This window comes from Nannospalax galili, unplaced genomic scaffold, assembly GCF_000622305.1.
Source record: "Nannospalax galili isolate Female #2095 unplaced genomic scaffold, S.galili_v1.0 scaffold53, whole genome shotgun sequence".
Taxonomy (NCBI): Eukaryota; Metazoa; Chordata; class Mammalia; order Rodentia; family Spalacidae; genus Nannospalax; species Nannospalax galili.
The window spans coordinates 560,205-582,001 of record NW_008332852.1 but is presented as its reverse complement, the minus strand read 5'-3'; the positions used below and the strand labels follow the sequence as shown (position 1 = coordinate 582,001).

General features: G+C 36.7%; 1 protein-coding gene across 3 annotated transcripts in view; it reads right to left on the bottom strand.

Annotated features, from left to right (window-relative positions):
• Positions 1–21,797, bottom strand: part of Lama2 (laminin subunit alpha 2) — a 679,163-nt gene that overhangs the window by 190,728 nt on the left and 466,638 nt on the right. For all 3 annotated transcript variants that reach the window (XM_008827821.3, XM_029560968.1, XM_029560969.1), the window contains one exon: positions 15,985–16,119. In XM_008827821.3, coding sequence (XP_008826043.1) covers positions 15,985–16,119 — 135 coding nt within the window. The remainder of the gene's footprint in view (positions 1–15,984; positions 16,120–21,797) is intronic.

The following is a 21,797-nucleotide window of genomic DNA, read 5'->3' as shown; positions in this document are numbered from 1 at the left end:
CACATACAGAGAGAGAGAGAAAGAGAGAGAGAGCGAGAGCAAAATATTTTAAAGATATTTTTTCAATTGAGAAATTGATACTATGCTTTGGTAACCTTACTAACAACAAGAGTTTGTTTTATTTTACCTAAATCTATTTCTGTGTACTTTTTTTGTCAGTGCAGTTTGTCCTCTCAGCCTAGCAATCAAGCGGTTTACAGAAGCGAGAAAGAGCCATTATTCCTAAAGAGGGGCAGGGGTCTCAGGAGTTCAGGGCAAGGGGCCATGGAGGAGGGTTTCACAACAGACAGTTGTTAGCTGCCATGTGGGTGCTGGGATTTGAACCCAAGTCCTCTGTAAGAACAGCCAGCATTCTTATCTGCTGAGCCATCTGTCCAACCCAAAGAAACGTACAGACAGTGTAACACCCCATGTACCAGAAAAGAGGTCTCCAAAGTTTTGTTTATAGAAGTATTTTACTGCATGCATGAAATGATTATTCCTTTTCTTCAACTACTATTTTTTAAGTTTTATTATTATTTTTTAATCATTTAAAAAATTTTTAATAACTACATGATTAGAGGAAGCCTTTCACTACAGATTTAACATATTCAGTAACATACTCCAGAGCAGGAGTACATTTCTTTCACATTTCAAGTGGGTACAAGTTTCTAGGTTCACAGTTGAGGTAATACAGTTATACAATATTGAACTCAGTATAAGCCCTGTAAGACATAAAATTGAATGAGTTTTTTAACCTTTAAAAAAGATCTCCATTTCATTTTAGAATATGTTGTTCCTTGCAGAAAGACTCATTGTTTTTGCTACTAATACTTAGATGTTGGCTTATGCATCTCTAATCTGTATGCATCTGATTATTACTAGTCATTACTGGTTGCACTTGAACCCTTGGCGCCTGTGTATGTCTATGAAGTCATCGGGTGGATTTCAATGGTAATGTTTATCACCTCTACTTTTTTAGCATGACATAAATTTCCATTTTTTAAAACTCAAAATTAGGGAATAGAACTTCAATAATCTCTAAATATATTTTGCCATCTGGCCACACACATTTCTTCATTCTCATGTTTTAGCTCTATGAGAAGCTGGAAAAAGTTCTGAAAGGCTAGGATGCTGGTGCATGCCCACTGTGGGAGCTCTCTGAAGGCAACCAAAGGTGAAAAGCACAGGATGTGTAAAAATGGTCAGCCTTGTTACTCCATTAAGAATGTTATTTATCTATCTCTTGGAAAATGGTGGCACTTCATCAATACAGAGGACTCAATATGATACTTTGCAATCTCCAGTCCATGTTTCCTTTTTATGCTTGCATAATGGAAGATATTCCATTGATATGCTTGAAGACACTTTCATAAGAAAATGAGAAAAATTGAAGAATAGGGTAGAGTTTGGGAATTAAAATTATCTTCAAGCAGGATCACACTGCACAGAGAGCAACGATTTATAAGCAGGATCTAGGAAGAGGTACCTATAAACAAGTGAGGAAGGAAACAGGTACAATAAGATACTACCTTTTTACACCTATTTCCACTTTAGGAATTTTTAAAACCCTGACAGCAAACATAGCAACAAAAATTCAATACTGAATGTTGGTTTGGAAAAAATATGACACTTGATTTTGGGAGCTGAAGAAAAGAATTACAGGGAATTTGGAGAGAGATTTCAGCTTGGTATTTTGAAGTATTTGGAGTGGTCAGAACAATGTCTTACTTCTTATAAACTTGATAAAAAGAAATACTGAGAAGCAAAATTCAGCAGCACGATATATGTAGATGTTTATGAGATCATCTCCGAGTCAGCTCAGCTGGAACTATATAACTGTCTACAGGGATGAACTTGACCCTGGATGACAGTCATCTGTTGAGCGCTTTAAGGCAGTCATGAAGAATGTGTTCATTTTTCTTCTATCGTCTCAAAGCAAACAAGGTTTGCTATGGGCCGTATACTCTCTCACAACAAATAGTAACTGGTCATTTTCACCATAGACATTGCCATGGAGTTTTAATTTTCTTTAAACTTTTAGTACTCTTTGTCAAAGGTTATGCTAGTCTCTGAAGCAAGACCTTGACATTGTCACTGTTTGTTTTAAACCCCATATTGACCTTTTACATATTTGGCGCAATATTTGAAATATATCATTTGCAGATGCATTTTAAAACTTATGTATAATGTATCCCTTAGCAGATATAAAAACTAAAAATCTCATTTCTTCTGTCTTTAGTTTACTCTCAATCAATAATAGTCCCCTACTGTCAGATAATGATACCCCTCATTTGGCTGTTTCCTTGACTGAGAGATTCTTCCAAACAATTTGCTATTTCGTCCACTTATTTTCTACCACTTTTGCATTGATGGCTTTCTTCTGTCTTTAGTTTACTCTCAATCAATAATAGTCCCCTACTGTCAGAGAATGATACCCCTCATTTGGCTGTTTCCTTGACTGAGAGATTCTTCCAATTTGCTATTTCGTCCACTTATTTTCTACCACTTTTGCATTGATGGTCTCAATTTTCCCCCTAAATATTGAAGTTGGTTAAGCCTTTTGTGTGGGGAGGTATGCTCCTAAAAACATGACACGGTCTTGCACTCATGAATTCAGTGTAGCTGTGATTACCCACACAGGATTAGGCTGGTCAATATTTCATCACGGAAAAAAGAGGGGTTCATCAGGCCCCACCCATCCCTGAAGGACCACTGACAGTTAACAGTTGCTTGGAAAGGAAGTGTCACTTTCTTCTATAGTATAGCCATTGATAAGTTAGTTGTCTAAGCTCCAGTAAGTAACCTCCTGTCCAAGCAATTATAATTAAGCTCACATATACAAATTCACGAAAGAAGGAGGGGGACTTTCTGGGAAGAAGGGTTTCATGGGGGAGGAGGGGGATGAGAGAGGGTAATGGGGTGAAAACAGCTCATTATAGACAACTATGAAACTGTCATAAAATAAAAATAAAATCTGGTGAGTCTTAAATCCCTTTAGAGCTTCCATATCAGCTCCGGGTCTCTGTTTCATCTCTTTCCCCTGAGCACTAGAAACAGACTTTTCACCTCACCACAGAAATGTAATTCCAGGTTTACTTATAAGATCTTTGCTGCTTAACCCAATTTATTGATATTCATGAATCCTTGTGGCATGTGGATTTTCTGCAGCACCTAATAGTCTAGTCACTCCATTCTTGAGATTTTTTTTCCTCCTATGGTTTCTTTAATCATATAATCTCTTGTTTTTCTTTTTCCAACCTTTGTGCCTATTTTTTTGCTCTTCATGGACTCTTCTGTTTAGTAAGACTGGCTTCCATGATTGTAATGTATCTTTTACTTTTATTTTCCCTTAACGAGTTGTGCCAAACCTTTTGAAACTGTGACATAATATTGTCATCTACAGTGTTCACACTTGAGAACCAAGTAAATGAGTTACCAGGAAAAAAATGATTGCAAAAATAGGAAGATGGATGTGTGTGTATGTGTGTGTGTGTGTGTGTGTGTGTGTGTGTGTGTCTGTCTGTCTGTGGGAGGGGGTGTCCACTGATCTCTTTGTCCCTCTTTCCAATATGACCACATTGAATAAATCATTTCTCTTATTTTTACTATTAAGAAAATACTAAAGAAAGAAAAAATGCAAAAACAATCTCAGGTTTTGAGGAAGTTTACCATTTTGTGTTGGGATATATCCTTAGCTATTCTCAACCACATGCTATTAGGAAGGGCCTAAGCATTCTACCTTGGTGATTTCTATGACTTCATGGATATCTCCATTGAGTTCCAAGTTTGCATTTCTATTTAATCTTTCCTTTTTTTTTTTTTTCGTGGTGACAAGGATTGAACCCAGAGTCCTGCCTATTGTAGACAGATACTCTGCCACTGAGCTATACCCACCTACCTCCTGATCGCCAGACTTACACTTCTAATTGCTTTTTGGATAGATTTTATCACATAACACCTCGAGTTTGAAATGTCCATAATTAAGCTCATCTCTCTTTCAATCTTCTACTGTTCTGTGTTCCCCATTTCAGGGGACGGCTTGTCATTTACTCCTTCCTCGGGTCAGCAAGTTAGAGGCTTCTCTGATCTGAGATATGCATTGCTCTACAATTCTATAGCTGTTTCTGGATTTCCTTGTTTCTGTTCATATCTTTCCAGTATCATCTTCTCCCTCTTGGCTAAATATTCTGTTTCATATGGTTCCTTATCCAGTTATTGCTTCATCCTGAAACCCCAGATCCTGTGTAGAACAAATGAAACAGCTGGGCCTTGCTCTTGCTCAAAAGGCTATTCTTTTTCATTGTAATCAAAATGAGTCATAAACTCCTTAACATGGCCAGGATAACCATCAGAATTTGCTCCCACTTCTTTTTCCCCTCACCTCCAGCCAACACTCGCTGTGCACACTGCACTAATCATGGGGGAGCACCCAAAAGTCCCCAGAGATGTGTGGTGCTCTCTCTCCTCTAGGACTTTTCATTTGCAAATCCTTTGTTCAGCTTCTTGCCTGTATATTTCATTTTAGCTCTCATTTTAAATCTTTTTCCCTGTCAATAGTCCCCAGTGTCCTAAATTTGGCTTAAAAACTCCTTCCAGCTTAATGCAGTTAATAAGGTAGCATAGGCATCCAGTGACTAGTCTAAATGACTGAATGAACAAGCACACGTTCTGGGCAACAAAGACAAGATTCACCAAGCTTTTTAATATGAAAAAGGCCAAGTTTCAAGTCTAGTACACGCAGAAAAGTGGCCCGCAGGACAAAATGATTTACTGTATTACAATATTGATCTAGATGTTGTAGTCCTCTTTTATTTGACCATCTAAAAGAATCCTCAGTATCTTAGCAGTCAAATAGCCATTCCACACTTAATGTCAGCTTTGTGAATGAGAATCATTCCAAGATGAAATAATTATGTGTAAATTTTAGTTTCAAATCATTTGACAAGTCATCAGATGACGAATAATTGCTATCTGGGGAATGTGCTAACATCACATTTTATAATTACAGGAGTAATTGTGACAAAAATACATGGATTCTTCCACAATAGTTTTAAACACTTTTGTTTTTGTAATAAAATTGTGCTATTTTATGTAATCTAAATGTAACAGGAATCACTGAATCCAAGTGCTAAAATGCAATGATTATTACTAAAAATATAGAGATCCAAAAATATGGTTTAACTTTTCTTCTATCTGTAGCTTTATGTTATTTGTTTACAGAAAAAGCAAATATATTTTAACCTTCTCTGAAGAGTCAATCTTTTGCAGATGTGCTGACATACCTCACTAGGTTAAGTGAATCAAATTCCTGTTTCGCTCCACAAACAACACATAAATCAGGAGGCTATTTTAGAATCTTTTTAACATAGCCCTTTCATGTGACTTGCCTATGTTTTGAAATAGTGTACATAATATATTTTCTTGTGTAGAAATTAGCCTATAGGGAAATTTAAATATTATGGATGTCAAGTAAGAGTTTAATCATATTCTTTTTTAAAAAATATTTTTTATTATTTTTATTTTATGTGTATGAGTGTATTGCCTGTATGTAGGTAAGTGCACCTGTGTCACAATGGCTGCAGAAGACAGAAGAGGCTGTCAGATCCCTTGGAACTGGAGTCACGGATAGTTGTTAGCTGCCATGTGAGTGCTGGGATTCAAACCCGGTTCTTCTGCAAGAACAGCCAGTGTTCTTAAATGCTTAATCATATTCTTAAAGGATATGCATTAGTGTATTTTTCAGTTCAGTAATACTTTAGAATATATAAAATTTGCTTTTTTGTTTTGTACCCTGGATAACTTGTAGCATATATGTCTTCTACTATATCTAAATAATATGACCTAATAATTTTACAGTGTTTTAAACTCAAAGTGAGAAGTTACTTAATCTAATCTTATATATTATAAGGATAATTTATGTATTTTCCTTCAGATATCATAGAAAGCCTGAAGTTCATAAGGTAGGCCTTTCCATTTTGTCCTACTATAAGTTACGAAGTTTTCATGTGCTGTCTGAATATTTGTTTCACTCTAATTTTCAGTCAGCAGTCCAAGTTCTGCCTTCTGAATCTATGCAGATTAACTCTAATTCCCATTTCCCAGGGAAGGCACTCAAATATCTAAGAACACTATTACTTCCTAAATCTCTTGTTACAAGTTAAGCATTTAACAATCCTAGTTACTCTGAGTTTCTTTTGAAATATAGAGGATTATAAGTCTGATTTGCAAACATATTGAGAGTCTTCCTGGTCTTGATTTTCAGATCTTGCACAAACAGCAATACCCTATGTTGGTATATAGTAAATTTGCAATCCAGTAAAAATTCCTGCATCATATGAATTAATATTTTATGCTACTTGCTTTGCTCTTTCCCTTAAACACTAGGGAGGAAGCTCCTACAGGGTAAAGCTTTTATTGTCTTCATCTTTACATCCCAGCACCACCTATAAAATGGGCAGATTGAAAAACATTAACACAGTCACAAGAATGAATGGATATGTAAACTAAATTTTAAAAATTCGATTATTTTTATATTTGTTAATTTATAGGTCATTATTTCACCTGTCAGGATCTTTTCACATCATTCAAAGCTCTAGGTAACACTCCCAGCTTTATATAATTTAAATACTTGATAGATCTTACCCATATCACTGGTAAATATGTTGAATTTGTACTACAGAGTCAGTCTCAAAGACTCTAGCTTATTGTTTGTGAGTTTTTTAGAGATTACTCTGCCAATCATTCTCAGCAATTTATATGCCCCACTAATCTGTTAACTGTGAACATGCGGCTCATATTTTCAGCTTTGTGGGAGTAACATGAAACATGCATCAAATGCCTATTTAAACTATCCAGCATTTGAATAATAGATATGGTCCTTGTTCTTTTTTACTTAAGCAAATTATTAATTTCTCTAATATCAGTTCATGAACTACAAAAGAAAAAGGTGATACTATCTCATGAGTATATTGCAAGAACAAACGAGAAAAGGTATGGATAGTGACCATTCCCAGTCCTGGTATACACAGAGGGCTAGACGTACCTAGCTATCATTATGCTTTTAAGAATCTGAGATATGATACATTATATTATATGAGGAATTTGATAATATTCTGAGATGCAAGAAACCAAGGCATTGTATACATAGTAACCCTAGCAATTGGTTTGATATAAATTATTTTGAAAGAAACTTTCCTCATCTCCATTGAGCACTTTATTTTTCTATAGTTGATAGAAAATGGTTAAACAAATCAGATACAAGTTTTATTGGAAATCAACATCAATCTATTCCTCAGTTTTCCTTTCCTTTATAAAATCTGGAAAGACATTTCATTGCTTTCCAGCCTGTTGCATATTTAATATTTTCATGATTTCTTAAATATTTTTCACATGGAGCCCTTAATCATTTTGTAGATTCTATCCATTCTTTAGGCTATAATTCATCTGACTTCCAAAATATAACTTATTTAATCAACTAAGTGTACATTTTATCATTCTCCATCTAGAGGAAGCATTTTGCAGTGCTTAAAATATTATTTAATACTTTTTGGCAAGGGTTCTATAGGCTGCTTAAATTTTCTTAGCATCAATATTCAGAGCTATAACAAGATGTGAATAATCCCTATTTTGGCAGGTTGCTAGATAGATTAAAGAAGGTTTACAATATACATTAAACACCACAAATTCCAATTAAAATCTATTCACTGAGGAGAGGGCTTATAATTTAATTACAGAAACTGATGGTGTGTCAAGCAATGGGCCACATCAATGAAGGAGGCTATTCTTTTCCTTTCTAAAATAAGAGTTATGATGGAGTGGAAAGATTATTTTCATCAACTATGCGATCTTTAAAAAAGTGTTTAACTTAGCTGAGGCCCCAATATTCCCACACAAAATATCAGAGGGATAAAGCTGAGCATGGGTATGGACTACAGTTGATTTACTTACTTCCCCTGCTTGGGGTTCAACAGCATATAGATTATAGTTTTCTATTTTGAAGAAAAACAATTTCCTTTAGGGGCAAACGTCACTGCGGTATTGGTACGAGCCAATAGTATAGAAGTTATTGGACTTATTAACATCTAGGATGAACCAACTTCTCTCTTGCAAATATCATTTATGAAGAGCATAATCATGTAGAGGTGTCTGCTTGGAAGAATTGTTTAATCTATACATTTCTCTATGGTTACACTTTCTTCTTTAGTTTTTGAAAGAAGGTATAAAATACAAAGGATAATTGGAAAAACCCACTGAAAAATACACATACAATATGTGAACATGAGTGCAGGTGTGTACCTGAAGTCTCTATAACAAGAAGCACAGTGTTTGACAGAAGAAACCTCTCATCGAGTCGTTGGACAGGGTAGTCCAAGATACTCCCCACATTACACAGGCTATTGCCACAGCCTTTGATTGCCTCTCCAAACTTGAAGTTAAGACCCTATTGCTGAAGACAGGACATTCTTTGGACACATGACTTGGAGCAATGGGGCTGGAACTAACCTCGAAGCCAAGCCTTCTTCCTGAAGACTAGCTCTCATAGTTCTGGATAATACTATGCAAGCTGATAAGGGAGAAAAATAAGTTAATGGTCCAACCCCAGTTTTAAAGCCTAATAACCACAACAATGACAGGCATAACAAACTATAGCGGTACAGTAGCGGAACTTTTATCTTGGGGGTAATCAACAGCCATCTAATTGAACTTAAAGCCTTCTCAATGGGAGGGAGGTCATGTGTGGCACTGTAAACAGCCAAATACACATGATTAGAGAAGTCATAGATCCTAGAAAAAATCCTAGCTCTGTCATATCCCTAGACAAATGTAATTTTTTTGTATTCTAAATATGAATCCTTATAATTACAAGTATACCATTCACCTCTTAGCAAAGAAGCTTCTTTGTGCAATAGATGAAGACTATTACAGAATTTATCTACTACTCACACACAGAAAATACGTGTCTGAGAGATGCCCAGCTCTAAGTGACACATCTACAACGGAACCTCTACACCTAAGGCTCATAAAACATAGTAGAACAAGGTAAATAGAGAATAGTAATACATCTTTCAACTCTCACCAGCAAAGCTTCTTCATGCAACACAGGTTATTAACACAGAAAGCCACTAAGAGAATAAGAGGCTGTGGACTATATGTCCCTGGATAAGACTCCTATATTAAACCTCACCTACCAGGGCTCAGGGACCATTATGGAAGAGGGTGCAGAAAGATTGTAAGAGACTATGTTGGTGCAAAAGCATAAGGAAACAGAGTTTTCCAGGCCTCTGGGGAGTTGCTCATATGCTCATAGCAATGGTGTCAGCATGCACAAGACCCATACAAACTCAATCAGATAAAAACCCAGCATAGAACTGGAGAACTGGGCAGCAAACCCCAATCTTAGTCAAAGAACTATTGGCAGCTGATTATCACAAGGTAAGTAAGAGTTGTTTAAGAGAGTGACTCTAGATAGGCTGACTAGACTCCAGTGGATGAAAATGCATCAAAGGACATCTGGGTACACAAACTTGACTTGATAGGCCTTAACATATATGACAGAATGCATGAAATCTTGATGGGGTTATGGGAGGGTACAGATGGAGATGGGATATAAAGATGATTAAGATGTTTTATATGAAATGCACAAAAATTCAATAAAAGTATATATTAAAATAAAAAGGATAATTCAGTTTCTATGTCTAAATAGCTTGGTATTTTTGACTGTGTCCTTTCCAAATTAATTTGTTGAAATCCAAACTACTAACGTGATGGTATTGAGACATGGCCCTTTGAGATGTGATCAGATCACTAGGGTAGAGTCTTCATAACTGGGATTTGTGCCCTTACAAAAGGGATTTCAGACATCCATGATTATAGTTCCTTCTATGATGTGAGATGACTAAATGACAGCATCATTTGTGACCAGGACATCTGTTCTTACCAGACACCAAATTTGCTAGTGCCGTGATCTTGACATTCAAGCCTTGAGAACTATAAGAAATAATTTCTGCTATTTGTAAGCCATTGATGTCATGGAAATTTGTTTTATTAACTCAAATAGACAAAGATAGTGAGCACATCTTTCATAAAGATAGGCATGAAACGCTTGATAAAATTTTTATAATCAATTGACTGGTTCTGAGACTGTAAATGTCTGCAACATGTAGTTATTATCATTGTTATCATCATCATTTATAGCATTTTATGGGGTCAGCCATATGCTAATTAAGATTTTAAGGTTTCTATTAAGTATTTCATTGAGTTTATGCAAAAATTCTCTGACTAGGTCCTATTATTATTATTTAATAAATAATAAATGTGAATAGATATGGAACTTCAGACACCATTGAGGTTAAAGAAATTGACTAGGCTCACCCAGCTCCTGAGAAGTAAAGCCAGGACAAATCAAGGCAGTCTGATAGCAGAGCTCATGCCTGCCTGTCTACCAAAGTCAGGGACCTGTGCTGCTGTCTAACAGACAAGATTAAGCTGGAATCAGCCAGAAGAGAAATCAGTATGCTCTTGTTTCCTCAGTTACAGCATGGGAGCTGTAATAGCCATTTCCTATTTGCCTCACAGGCCTGTTTCAAAGAGAAATAAAGTTGTCTAAATTCAAAAGCTGTAAATTCCCTTAAGGAAAATATAAAATTTCAGGATATAACAATTTATACTAGCTGCGTATGTTTGATGGAAGTATTTGTTTTTTTTTTTACTTCATCTAGGGATTTCTTAGAAAATAGACTTGCATTGATGATTCTTAAAGAAAGAAAACTAGCAATATTACCCAACTGGCTAAAGATGAGAGCAGAATAGAAAAATTTTCATTCTAATAGTGAGAAATTAAAGTATATCAGTTATGAATGTGTCTGGATTAATCGTATGAAGAAAATATAACACAGATGAAAGTGCTGGGAAAAATTGGCATAAGATGCATTTAATGTATAAACCCTCTCCTTCCCCAAAATTATCTTTTGGAATTGACAGAGAAGCAGAAAGTAAGAGTCTATGACACTAAAGGCAGTAATTATTTCAGGAATCAAGGAGAGCTAATATTAGCTGTTCATTTACTCACAGCATTCATTGTTTAAGTTGAAACCACGTAAATGATCACTTCTTAAGTCTATCTTTACTTCTATCCCACCCTCCACAAATGGGCATATGATACATTTTGATATCTTAACTTGACTGAATGCTTTGTTTAGATGAACTACCACCAACACCCTTTGCAGCAGAAGATATGAGAGTTATATAAAAATCAGGAATCATAGGCTGCTGATTATTCATCTACTTAACTTTTTCTATAAGACCAAAATAAATACTATAAAATTATTAATATGTATATAGCTCCCAACAAGAAGTAAAGCAATGACAAATATATGAAAACAGTATTTTGTATCTATAGAATAAATTATATAATATTTGAAAATTATGGATCTCAAATAAAAATGTTGAATTCAAATAAAAATGATGAATAGCAAATACACGTTAAGAAAAATTTTACCAATAAAGATCTATTAATAAATGTACTATTGGAACAAAAAATCTAATGTTTACTATTGAAATGAAAATGTATGAAATATGCCACTCTATTATATGAAATGTATGACCTATCCAGTTACTATCATAACAATTTACTATGAAATATAAAATGAAGGAGGATAGCTGAATACAGACTTAATGATTCTTTATAAGGAGGTTGACTGCAACTTCATTCAAAATTCTACTAACACATTGTTGAGCAGTGACTGAAATAGTGAACAAATACATCAGCAGAATGAATATATGAGCATCTAGTCAAGAAAATTGGAAGAAAGAAGGGAGATGAGACGCCTTGATTTCACAACATAAAACAGTCTCAGATGAAGGGAGGCAAAAAGTGAATAGATGAACCTTAAAGATATGTTACTATGGAAAAACAAATATGGACGTATTTAGACATCGTTAAATATGAAGAGGAAATATTAATTGATAAAATGTGTGCTTACTATACATATGAGAAAAGATTACTTCCTCATGCCACAGTGAAATATCAGAAATATTAGAAATATTTTAGAAATATTAGAATAGATTTAAAGTTAAATCATAAGGTTTATGTTTAAATACTATGGTATCATAGTCTATGTATTGAAAGTCACGTTCCTGGGTAAGATCATCACAGGGATGAATATAATTAGGAAGGCCAACTGCTCCCAGGGTCGAGTCCCAGAAATACACATGTGCACTTACACACGTACACGTATGTGAACATACAAAAAAGAAGTAACACCAACAATGGAAAGTAAGGATGGAAAGAAAGCTTTTGGCTTGAAGATGGAAGAAGATGTCTTTGAACAAATGGACCCCAGCTGATGACAGAGCAGCAAAGAGGGTGACCAGGAGCTTACAGTGAGGCCATTTGCTAAGGAGGTTCTGTTCTGAAGGTGATAAAGGAGCATTTAACCAGTGCTGGAGTAAACTAAGTAATGGCCAATGAAAGGACAGCAGTGAAATGTGTGTGACAAAGCAGCCATGTGAGCGAAAGTTCATGAATACTAAGCTGCTTTAAAACGAGGGCATTGGAGACAAAGTATGAGCTTCAATGACAAGATTCAAAATATTGACATAATAAGAACTGAATAGGAGAGAAACAGGTGGTGGGCAAAGAATCAGATATTCATAAGAGAGAATACAGAGACCCAGGTTTGATAGTGAAAGGTATGGAGGAGTTCATTTTATGGACATTAAAATCGAGAAGAATTATGTGAGTAGTTTTGCTAGAATATGGAAATGACACAAAGGAGGAATCATCAGGAAATAAGGGAGCTGACCAGAGGGTTAGTATGTGACTTTAACATGCAACTAGAGTAGGAAAATGGATGAGGGAAGAGACTGAAAGCTGAGTGGTGGTGTTGAGGAGGAAGACAGGAGGGATGAAGCTGACAGTGAGGGGCAGGGACACCTGCCCTATCTTGATGATCAGGGGCATGACGGAAATGAGAAAGCGATGTTAGGGGGATGGTAATCTGCAAGGGGACAACCAGGTTTCTATTGAGCACAGTGAGAACACGAAGGGAAGAGGGAATTCTGTAGGGGTTTTTGCTGATATCTGACCACAAATTTTACAAGGCTCAGTGGAAAGGTTTCAGAAGACCAGAAGCTGTAAATGGGCCTGCAAAGACATCCAGAGCTATGTGAGGAATTCAACTTTGGGGGACCATTGGTAAGAGGGGAAATTTAAAGTTATGGTGACTAAAATACAAAGGGCAAAAGATAGGAGAGTTTTGATGATTCTAAAGCAAATGATGGTTGAGTCTGAGTTTCAGTAGGAAGATAAAACACTAAGAATAGCCTCAATTCTGAGAGAAATAGGTAAATTGTAAGATAGCCAATGAATGAGTTTAAAGACTAAAAACAAAGTATGTTCATGATAATCAATGTAAAAGGCAGAACACAGAACTGTAAGAGAATTATATGTCTTGTTTTTAAAGACATATAAATTGGTAAGACATATCTAAAATATTTACTTTTATCTTAAGTTGCATTGGGGGCAAATTTGACTTTTTTGTAATAATTTTCCTTTTTTTTTTTTTAAGCTTTTATAATTTTCTTAGAATTTTTAAAGAAAAAATCCTCAGGGCAGGCAAGCTGATAATCTCAGCAACTGCCTTAAGGAGGTGAATGGTGGGAAGAAGAAAGCCATGAAGGCATGCATGCAGGTTTAGAACCTGCATGGGAGGTCAGACACATGGCACACTGGCAGCCACATGGCTGGGAGAAGGAAGCTTCAGAGAAAAAGTAAAGTTAGTAAGAAAGGCATGAAGAAGAAAAGGGAGATTCAGAAGTGTGCAGACTTACATGGCTGTGGCTGGTCAGAAGTTCTGTGGAGTTCTGCACTACAAGGTGGGATTCCTGGCAGGAAAAATTCACTACCTCATTAATACACCACCCAACTATTTAGCATAACTTAAGGTGAACCTGCCTTCCTAGGGGTGGTTCTATCACCAGGTGATTGACCAGTGAGACTGGAAATGTAGGTCCTCCAACAGATAGACTAGGGATTTTTATAGTATTGACCACTGAAATTTATGGGCCTTTTTGCTATTCTAAGATTCCCCTCTCTGAAGAGGTAACCATAAAATCTTTTGGGGATAGATAAGGTCTCCCAAATACTTTTGACATTTTTGGCCTTTGGAAGAGAGTATGTTGCTAAAAGCCCCAAGGACACTCTGACTTTCAGTCAAGAAAGAAACTGGCTACTTTTCTTTGGGGTCCTTTTACCCTAACTGCTTAGCCAATTTCTACATCCCATTCTTATCACACCACCCTCTGAAGAGGTTACCCAATTTTCCAATAGGGAATTGGGATGCAGACTGCTCTTGCTTCTTCCATACTGAATGTGGGTGCAGAGTGTGGCAATTGGGGTACCCCCTTTAGTGGGTCTACCTGAAAGACTCCCAAATTGCATAACTCTTGACTGTAGGGAGAAAAGAAAGTCCTTGACTGGTGTCTATGAGATGTGAAGGAGAAGAATAGGCAAGAATAGTTAGACAGGGCTTTATTTATTTATTTATTTATTTATTTATATTTTATGTGTATGAATGCCTGCATGTTATGTATATGTGCCATATGTGTGCCTGGTTCCTGTGGAGGCCAGAAGAAGGAACTGGATTCCCTAGAATTTGAGTTACAGATGGTTGTGAGCTGCCATGTGGGTGCTAGGAAATGAACCTGGATCTTCTACAAGAGCAGCAAGTGCTCTTAACCAATATGCCATCTCTTCAGCCCCTTCTTTTAAAATCTTCCTTCCTTTCTTCCTTTGTCCTTCTGTTGTCTATCTCTGTCTCTCTGTCTTTGTCTTTCTCTCTCTCTGCCTGTCTCTCTGTGTCTGTCTGTCTCTCTCTTTTTCTCTGTCTTTTAACACTGAAAATCAAAGCCAAGTCTTCATACATGCCAAGAACACTCTACCCTGAGATACTATTCTAATTTGGTGTAGTGACACATGGCTTTAATCTCAGCACTGGGGAGGCAGAGGCAGGAAGATTTCTGAGTCATTGAGGTCAGTCTGGACTACATAGTGATTTCCAGGCTAACTGGGGCTAAAGAGACACTCTGTCTCAACCCTCCCCACCGAAAAACCAAAACTGAAACCAAAGAACAACAGAAACAACAGCAAAACAACACTTTTGGCTATAATTAGAAAATAAACCCTGGTTTAATTTTTAGCCAGCTGTGTTCCCCAGTGCTCTACGATGCTATTACTCCATTTCTCAACATGAACAGTGGCTGTTCCAGTTTTTATTTCTTTCATTACTTTTTAAAGTGAAGAGCATAATGAATGTCTTTTCTCCTTGCGTGTTCTCTTGAAAATATACACAATTATAGTCTTTGTAGGTGGGCTGGCCTCTACTTGCAGGACCTATGTGCGGAAATGATTTTTTCAATTTGTAACATAATCTGAACCACAGACTTTTACCTAACCTTGCAACTGAATAGTTACTGTTTATAACGTGAAAAAAAAAATCACTGAGTCATGTGTTCCTCTTGTGACTTGGGTAAGTGACCTTAATTTCTTAGGACCCCACTTTGACCTCCACCAAAGATATTGAGTGAATGTGGGGTTGCATAATGTACGTATCACATGCTGGAAGCAGTGTGATTTTTCTCATTGAAAGCAATGAGAAGACTGTTTGCAATTGCGTGTTTGTGATTTTCTAGGGCTAGGAATCAAAGGGTAAGATACTCTGATAAATTGAGAGTGGTCCTGGCTTCTACTTCCCCAATTCATGCTGAAGGAACTCTTTCAATAAAAGAATGTGTGAAGCCTGGCTCTAGAAGACTGTTCTGAGAGATGTTTGAGGGAACAGACATTCAGCAGCTTAGGTCCACTCTGAGCCTTAAAATGAATGCTAATAATCAGGTTCTTTCTTAATTCAGATGTAACTAATGTGGCTTAGAAATGCCACACCTATGATTATGGAAAAAGGAAAGAGCACTTGGGTCTTGTCCACGAAACCTGCAGGTGCCTACCTGGCATATAGAGGTATCAGGGTCACACTGGCTGCTGTGCCCATTACACTGACAGGGAACACAGGTGCCTAGCGTAGGTCCAGAAGTACGGCCGCCTGGTTCAGAACGCAATCGATAAAATCCTGGTGAGCATGTCTAGAAAAAAAAGAAGACAATTAGGACAGACAAGTTAGTACTCTTTCTTCAGCAATACTGACGTTTCCAGTGCATGTATATTGAGGATGTTTCACTTACAAGTGCCAATTGTGACAGCATACACACACACACACACACACACACACACACACACATATGTTTCTGCTGGGTCTTTATTCTGTTCACAGAGCAGGCACTATGCATACAATCAGAGTCTAGCAGAGGAAAGCTTTCATTTACATCTATAGCTTTTAGCCTGAAAAAGCTCCAGAGTCTTTTTCTTGAAAGATTTATTTTTAACTGACATTGTCATATGAACTAACAAGAAAATTCCAATGTCCTTGACACCCTAAAATCTTCTTCTACTATGCTTGATGGAGAATTAGCCACTGCAAAAAAAAGTAAAATGCTGTAGGTGCATTATTTATATCAATATAACTTAAAGATTATAAAAGGAAAAATCTCTAAATAATGAAATCCCCATGTGTTTGGGGATTATTAGTTTCTCATAAAATTTGTCTTTTCCTGATATATATTTTTCCATTTGCAATAAAAATCAAAATTCAAAGCAAAGCTGATATATGCAAAAATCAAGAGTTGAATCTTCATTCAGGTTTGATTTTGTGAATGTATCAAAAGTATCTTTGACTTTCTGGATGAAGGGTCATAGCACAGGAGGGGACTGCCTTGTATTCCAGGGTCATCTGTCTCAAGTTCATCAGACATGATTTGATTTCTGATTAGAGGTAGGAGTCAGTTCTCAGATGACACTGAAGATTATAAAGAGACTGTTTTGCCACTTTGGTTAAGTAAAATTCTCTTTTTAAAAATCGTATTCCCATTGATTAAAGAGTGTGATGACTAAGTAAAACAAGCTTGTTTTACTAAGAACTTCCTAATGTTTTCACATCCTTTTGGTCTTGCCTAAGTAGCCAGGATGAAATATATATACAAATCCCTCAGTATGAGGAAAATAAAGTCAATACTCAATACTCTCCCTGTGTTTATTTTGATTTGTTTAACGGGTACCTCAATTAAACCCTTAATTAAGAGTCTCTTGGCTTTTATCAGCCTATAAGAAATTCTAATGAGTTTTAATAATGTCCTGACTTTGAGCAAATTGATAAAGAAAACAAACTAGTATTCAAAATACTTTGCATCTCATCTGTCTTACAGTAGACACAAACGTGTTTTAACAAAATATAATCATGTTATTGAAAAGAATCAGGTTTTTTTTCATCACTGTTATAGAAGAAAGTATAGAACTTACAGATGAAAAAGTCACTGAGGCATAACTGAAAAAAATCTCCAGTGTATTGAAAAGTGGTACAAAGGGGCTTGGGAACCAGCATACATTGGGCTGGGAGGTGCTCAGTGGGTCTAGTGCTGGTACCGCTCAGTTATGAGGACTAGAGTTTGGATCTGTATAACCCATGTAGAGCAGTGCAGATGTGGCAGCCTACCTGTAATCTCAGAGCGCAGGACGTAGAATCAGAATCCCTAGAGCAAGTTGGTTAGCCAAAGCTATGAGCTCTGGGTTCAGCTAAGGATCCTGCCTCCACAAAAAAGATGTAGTGTGATCAAGGGAGACTGTCTCTGTCAACCTCTAGCCTCTGTGTGTGCTTGTGTATTCACAAACACATGCACACACACTTACAAGCATGAGAACACGCACACACATCTGCTTACACACATGAGAACATACACATACAACCCCCACACACCACATGCACATACATACATACGTGTATGCTCCAAATATGTGTTACACAGTGTGGACTGTTGCAATCTGTAAGCATGTTGACTTGCAAAAAATGGAATTTTATTTACATGGATCTCATGTAAGTATTGGTATTTTGTTGATTTATTTGTTCAAGGTCTGCCTCTCAGTGTGTTTGCATATTGTCTATATATATTAAAAATTCCACAAATAAATAGGAAGTTTTTAGCTCTTCTTTACACCTCAAAAATCAAACAAGTCTTAAAAGAACAAAGTTAATAATCAACACACTTTATTGGGGAAAGCAGAAAGTTCAGGGTCATGGAATGAAATGCGTTGGCGTGCACTAGGGTGATGGTATTGTAACACACGACAAATTGTTTCCTATTGCTGTGGCTCTTTCCTGGACTGACAGCAAGTTAGAGGGGGCCCACAGCCTGAGAAGAAAACTGAATTGATAGAGAGTCAAAGGTTTGTGTTAAATCTCCTAGGAAGGTATAAGTAGGGTTGAGGGCCAAGGGTCACCATTACACTCCTTATCCTCTATTGTAAAAGTGACCTTGTCAAAGGGCGTGCCAGGCTCCTTGGTACAGTAACCTAATGAATCTGGAAGCTGTGGTTACAAAGGTTAGTCTGTGTGAAAAATGTGGGCCAGTTACTGTCTTCGAGACACTTTTCTTATCCCACAAATCAGCAGGTGTATTGAGTTAATTTTTAACATGTCTTTCTAACAGTTTAATATTTTGTCCTGATGGTATTTCTAAACAAAGTAGAAGAATCTGCTTCACGATGTAAGAATTAGAGCCTTAAAAGACCATTTAGAAACACAATGTATCCTATTTGTTTGTTTTTAATTTCCTCTTTCCCTGGATCCTTTGTATTTATTCTTCCCACTTGGAAAAACAATTGAAGATATTTTTAAAAAAAATCAAATGTTTTCTCTCTCACTCAAAAAGGGCAAAATTCTTGAGAACAAGAATGCTTAAGTTGGAACAAAAACTACTTTTAAAGTTTCCTCTAATTTTTTTTCTGGAACACAATGAAAAATTTTAAAACATTGAATAAACAAATCTTTTCTAACTTCAGTCTGTCTGTTTCAATCTCTTATAATTCCTAGTTTTCAAAAGCTCTCTTCTCATGTTCTGAAGTTATGCATAACTCAGTTTTCTTCTGTTCTCTTTCCATCTTTACTTTCTAATATGATGTCTCTTCAAAACATTGGAATCAAATTTATACAAAACTATGGGAGGATGGAGAGAAGAAAATAAAACAAAAGAGTGCTGAGCCAGCATGCCTCAGAGTTTTCCCAATACAATTTCTTTCTTCCCAGAGTCAATAAAGAGAACAAATATGTGTGAAGGGTTCAGCAAGGATTTTGTCATCAGGTAAACATGAAGTTAGTTCTTCTTCCAGCACTTATGACATATGGTTGTGTACAGATTTTAAGTACCTCAGGCCTCAGTTTCCTTACTGGAGTCATAAACACCTTGTACATCTGACAGTGGAGTGTAAGTTAATATATATCTTTGGAAACAAATTTATCTGGATTCAAATTGCAGCTTTGCCACTGCCTAGGTGCATGATTGTAGACAAATTCCCTAACCTGCCTGGGACTCAGTTTCACCACTGAGAACACAAAGACGATGAGTCAGACCCTGTAGTGACGGTGTAGTTGTGCATGAACTGTACTTTAAATTGTACAGGACACAGTAAGCGTGCAATAAATTAAGATTTGTTTTGTATAGGATTATTGCAAGGATTAAATGACATATTTAGTGCTTTACACATAATTAACAAATACGCTGTATCCCAGATAAATTTTAGATACAATTTCTTAGGATAAACTAGAAGCAAAGGCAGCCATAATTGTTCCAAGCGTTGTTGGGAAAGAAAATGACAGCATATGCTACCTATTCATACCTTGTCCCTTAATATTGGTATGTACAATTATGTGTCACGGAACAATGTTTCAGTCAACCTCAGATGACATACACAACCATGGCCTCAAAGATTATATTGCCCATGGATGCCATGGCCATCTTACTGTGTGTAAATATATACTATGATGTTTGTGTACTGATGAAATTCACTGACACGGTTTTCACAGTATGTCCACATCGTCAAGTAATGTATCATTGAATGGAGACAGTCTTTGTGTGTCCCACATGCACCTGACCGAAGTGATGAAGGACATCCTGAGAGATGTACTTGTGGAAGGGGCCAAGTCTTTTTCCACATGTTGTACAGGACTGTCCTCCAACAGAAAGATGCCATCTTTCTGAGTTCAGTTGCTTCTGCTTGCCTAAGATCAGCACAGCTGAGCTTGTTGACTGTTCATGACCTCTCATGGAACACTTGCCTGAGAGTCTAGCCATACCCCTCAACTAATCCAAGATGAGCAATTTGGCCCTAATTGCATGTGGGCTGGGAGAGGGGTTAGTGTATATAGGCTGGGGAAAACTAGGAAAGGGCCTCTCTCACCATTTTGTGCAGCTATGGGGAAACCATTGTCTACGTTGGGGTGAAGACTTTCCTGTATGGCCTTAGCAAGACAGCACACACACTCAAGTAAGTAATGCTTCACTTATTGCTCTGTAAGTATGCCTAAAAAGTTTTTGGTTTCTCACAGTGCCTTTTGAAGGAATTGTACTTTGATTTGTTCTTGGAACCAAGGGAGGAGAGGGAAGATGTTGCTTACATCTCCACCCCCAAGAAATTTTAGCATGACTTGATACTAAGAATACACTGCAGACTTAAAAATTGGTTTACCCAAAGTGAAAGATTTTGAGTGATTCAACTGCTTCAACCATTCAACTGTAAGCCAGAAGCCTTACTAAAATAAAATACAGAAGGTGGGGCTAAGAGACTAGAACTGCTGGGCATGGGGTGCATGACTTTAATCCTTCCCAGCACTCCAGAGTCACAGGAAGCTGAATCTCTGTGAGACTGAGGCCAGTCTGGCCTATGTAGAGAGTTCCTGGCCTGCTGAGACTACAGGGAGACCCTAAAAACTAACCAACCAACAAACAAAAGACCAAACAACAACAAAAAGCAAATGTTAAAAAAAAAAAAGGAGAGACTGGAACTATCAAAATATGGACTAGACATCACCAGCAAACTTCTGATTTCTATGATATCATTGCAGAAATTCACACTCATGCTAAAAAGTAATAAATAAATGATATATGCATGTAGTCTATGCTGAATTGAGGTGATTTAGGCAATCACCTAATCTTAACATAACTTGAAGAGTAGATTAAGTGCAGATGGTTCCAAAAGTAAGTATAGTGCATAAATAGTGTCCTTTATCTAACTTATAAAGGAAATCCAGCCTCTACTTCAAACTGTAAATCACACTATTTAGACATTTCAAGAAAAGAATTTTTAATGCCAAAACACCCCAGGTATTGTGCAAGAGTTGAGTGTCTTTGTAAGTGGCCATAGTGTAAGTGGTAATATTTAATTTTGTACACATTCAACCACATTTTGGGTAAAAACATGAAACAAATGGTTTACCAATGCAAATGTCTGTGAAATCCCATACGCTTGATGATAATGTTGCAAAAGAATCACTTAGTGTATCCATAACCCAAAGCATATGGTTGGAATGGGGTGTATTATTTCAAAACTGTCCTTAGCTCCTGCTTTGACGATTAGATTTTATGCCTGGGTAATTACACTTCAGAATCAAGATGAATTATAAATAAGATGTATAATGGATTAGAGGCAATGGGTTGTGGAGAACTCCTCGGGCATCTTATTGGGAGAGATCAGCTTTTATCTTCCTAATCTTTCCACTAAGACTTTACTGTAATTATTGTCTGTAAATAGGAACTTAAGTGGAACTCACCAGCTAGAGACTAAGCTGCAATTACACACACTTCTATGTATGCATATCTAGTTTTTCTTAGTTTCTTTCATTTCTTTCTTTGGTTTTATTTGTGTTAGCTTATATTTT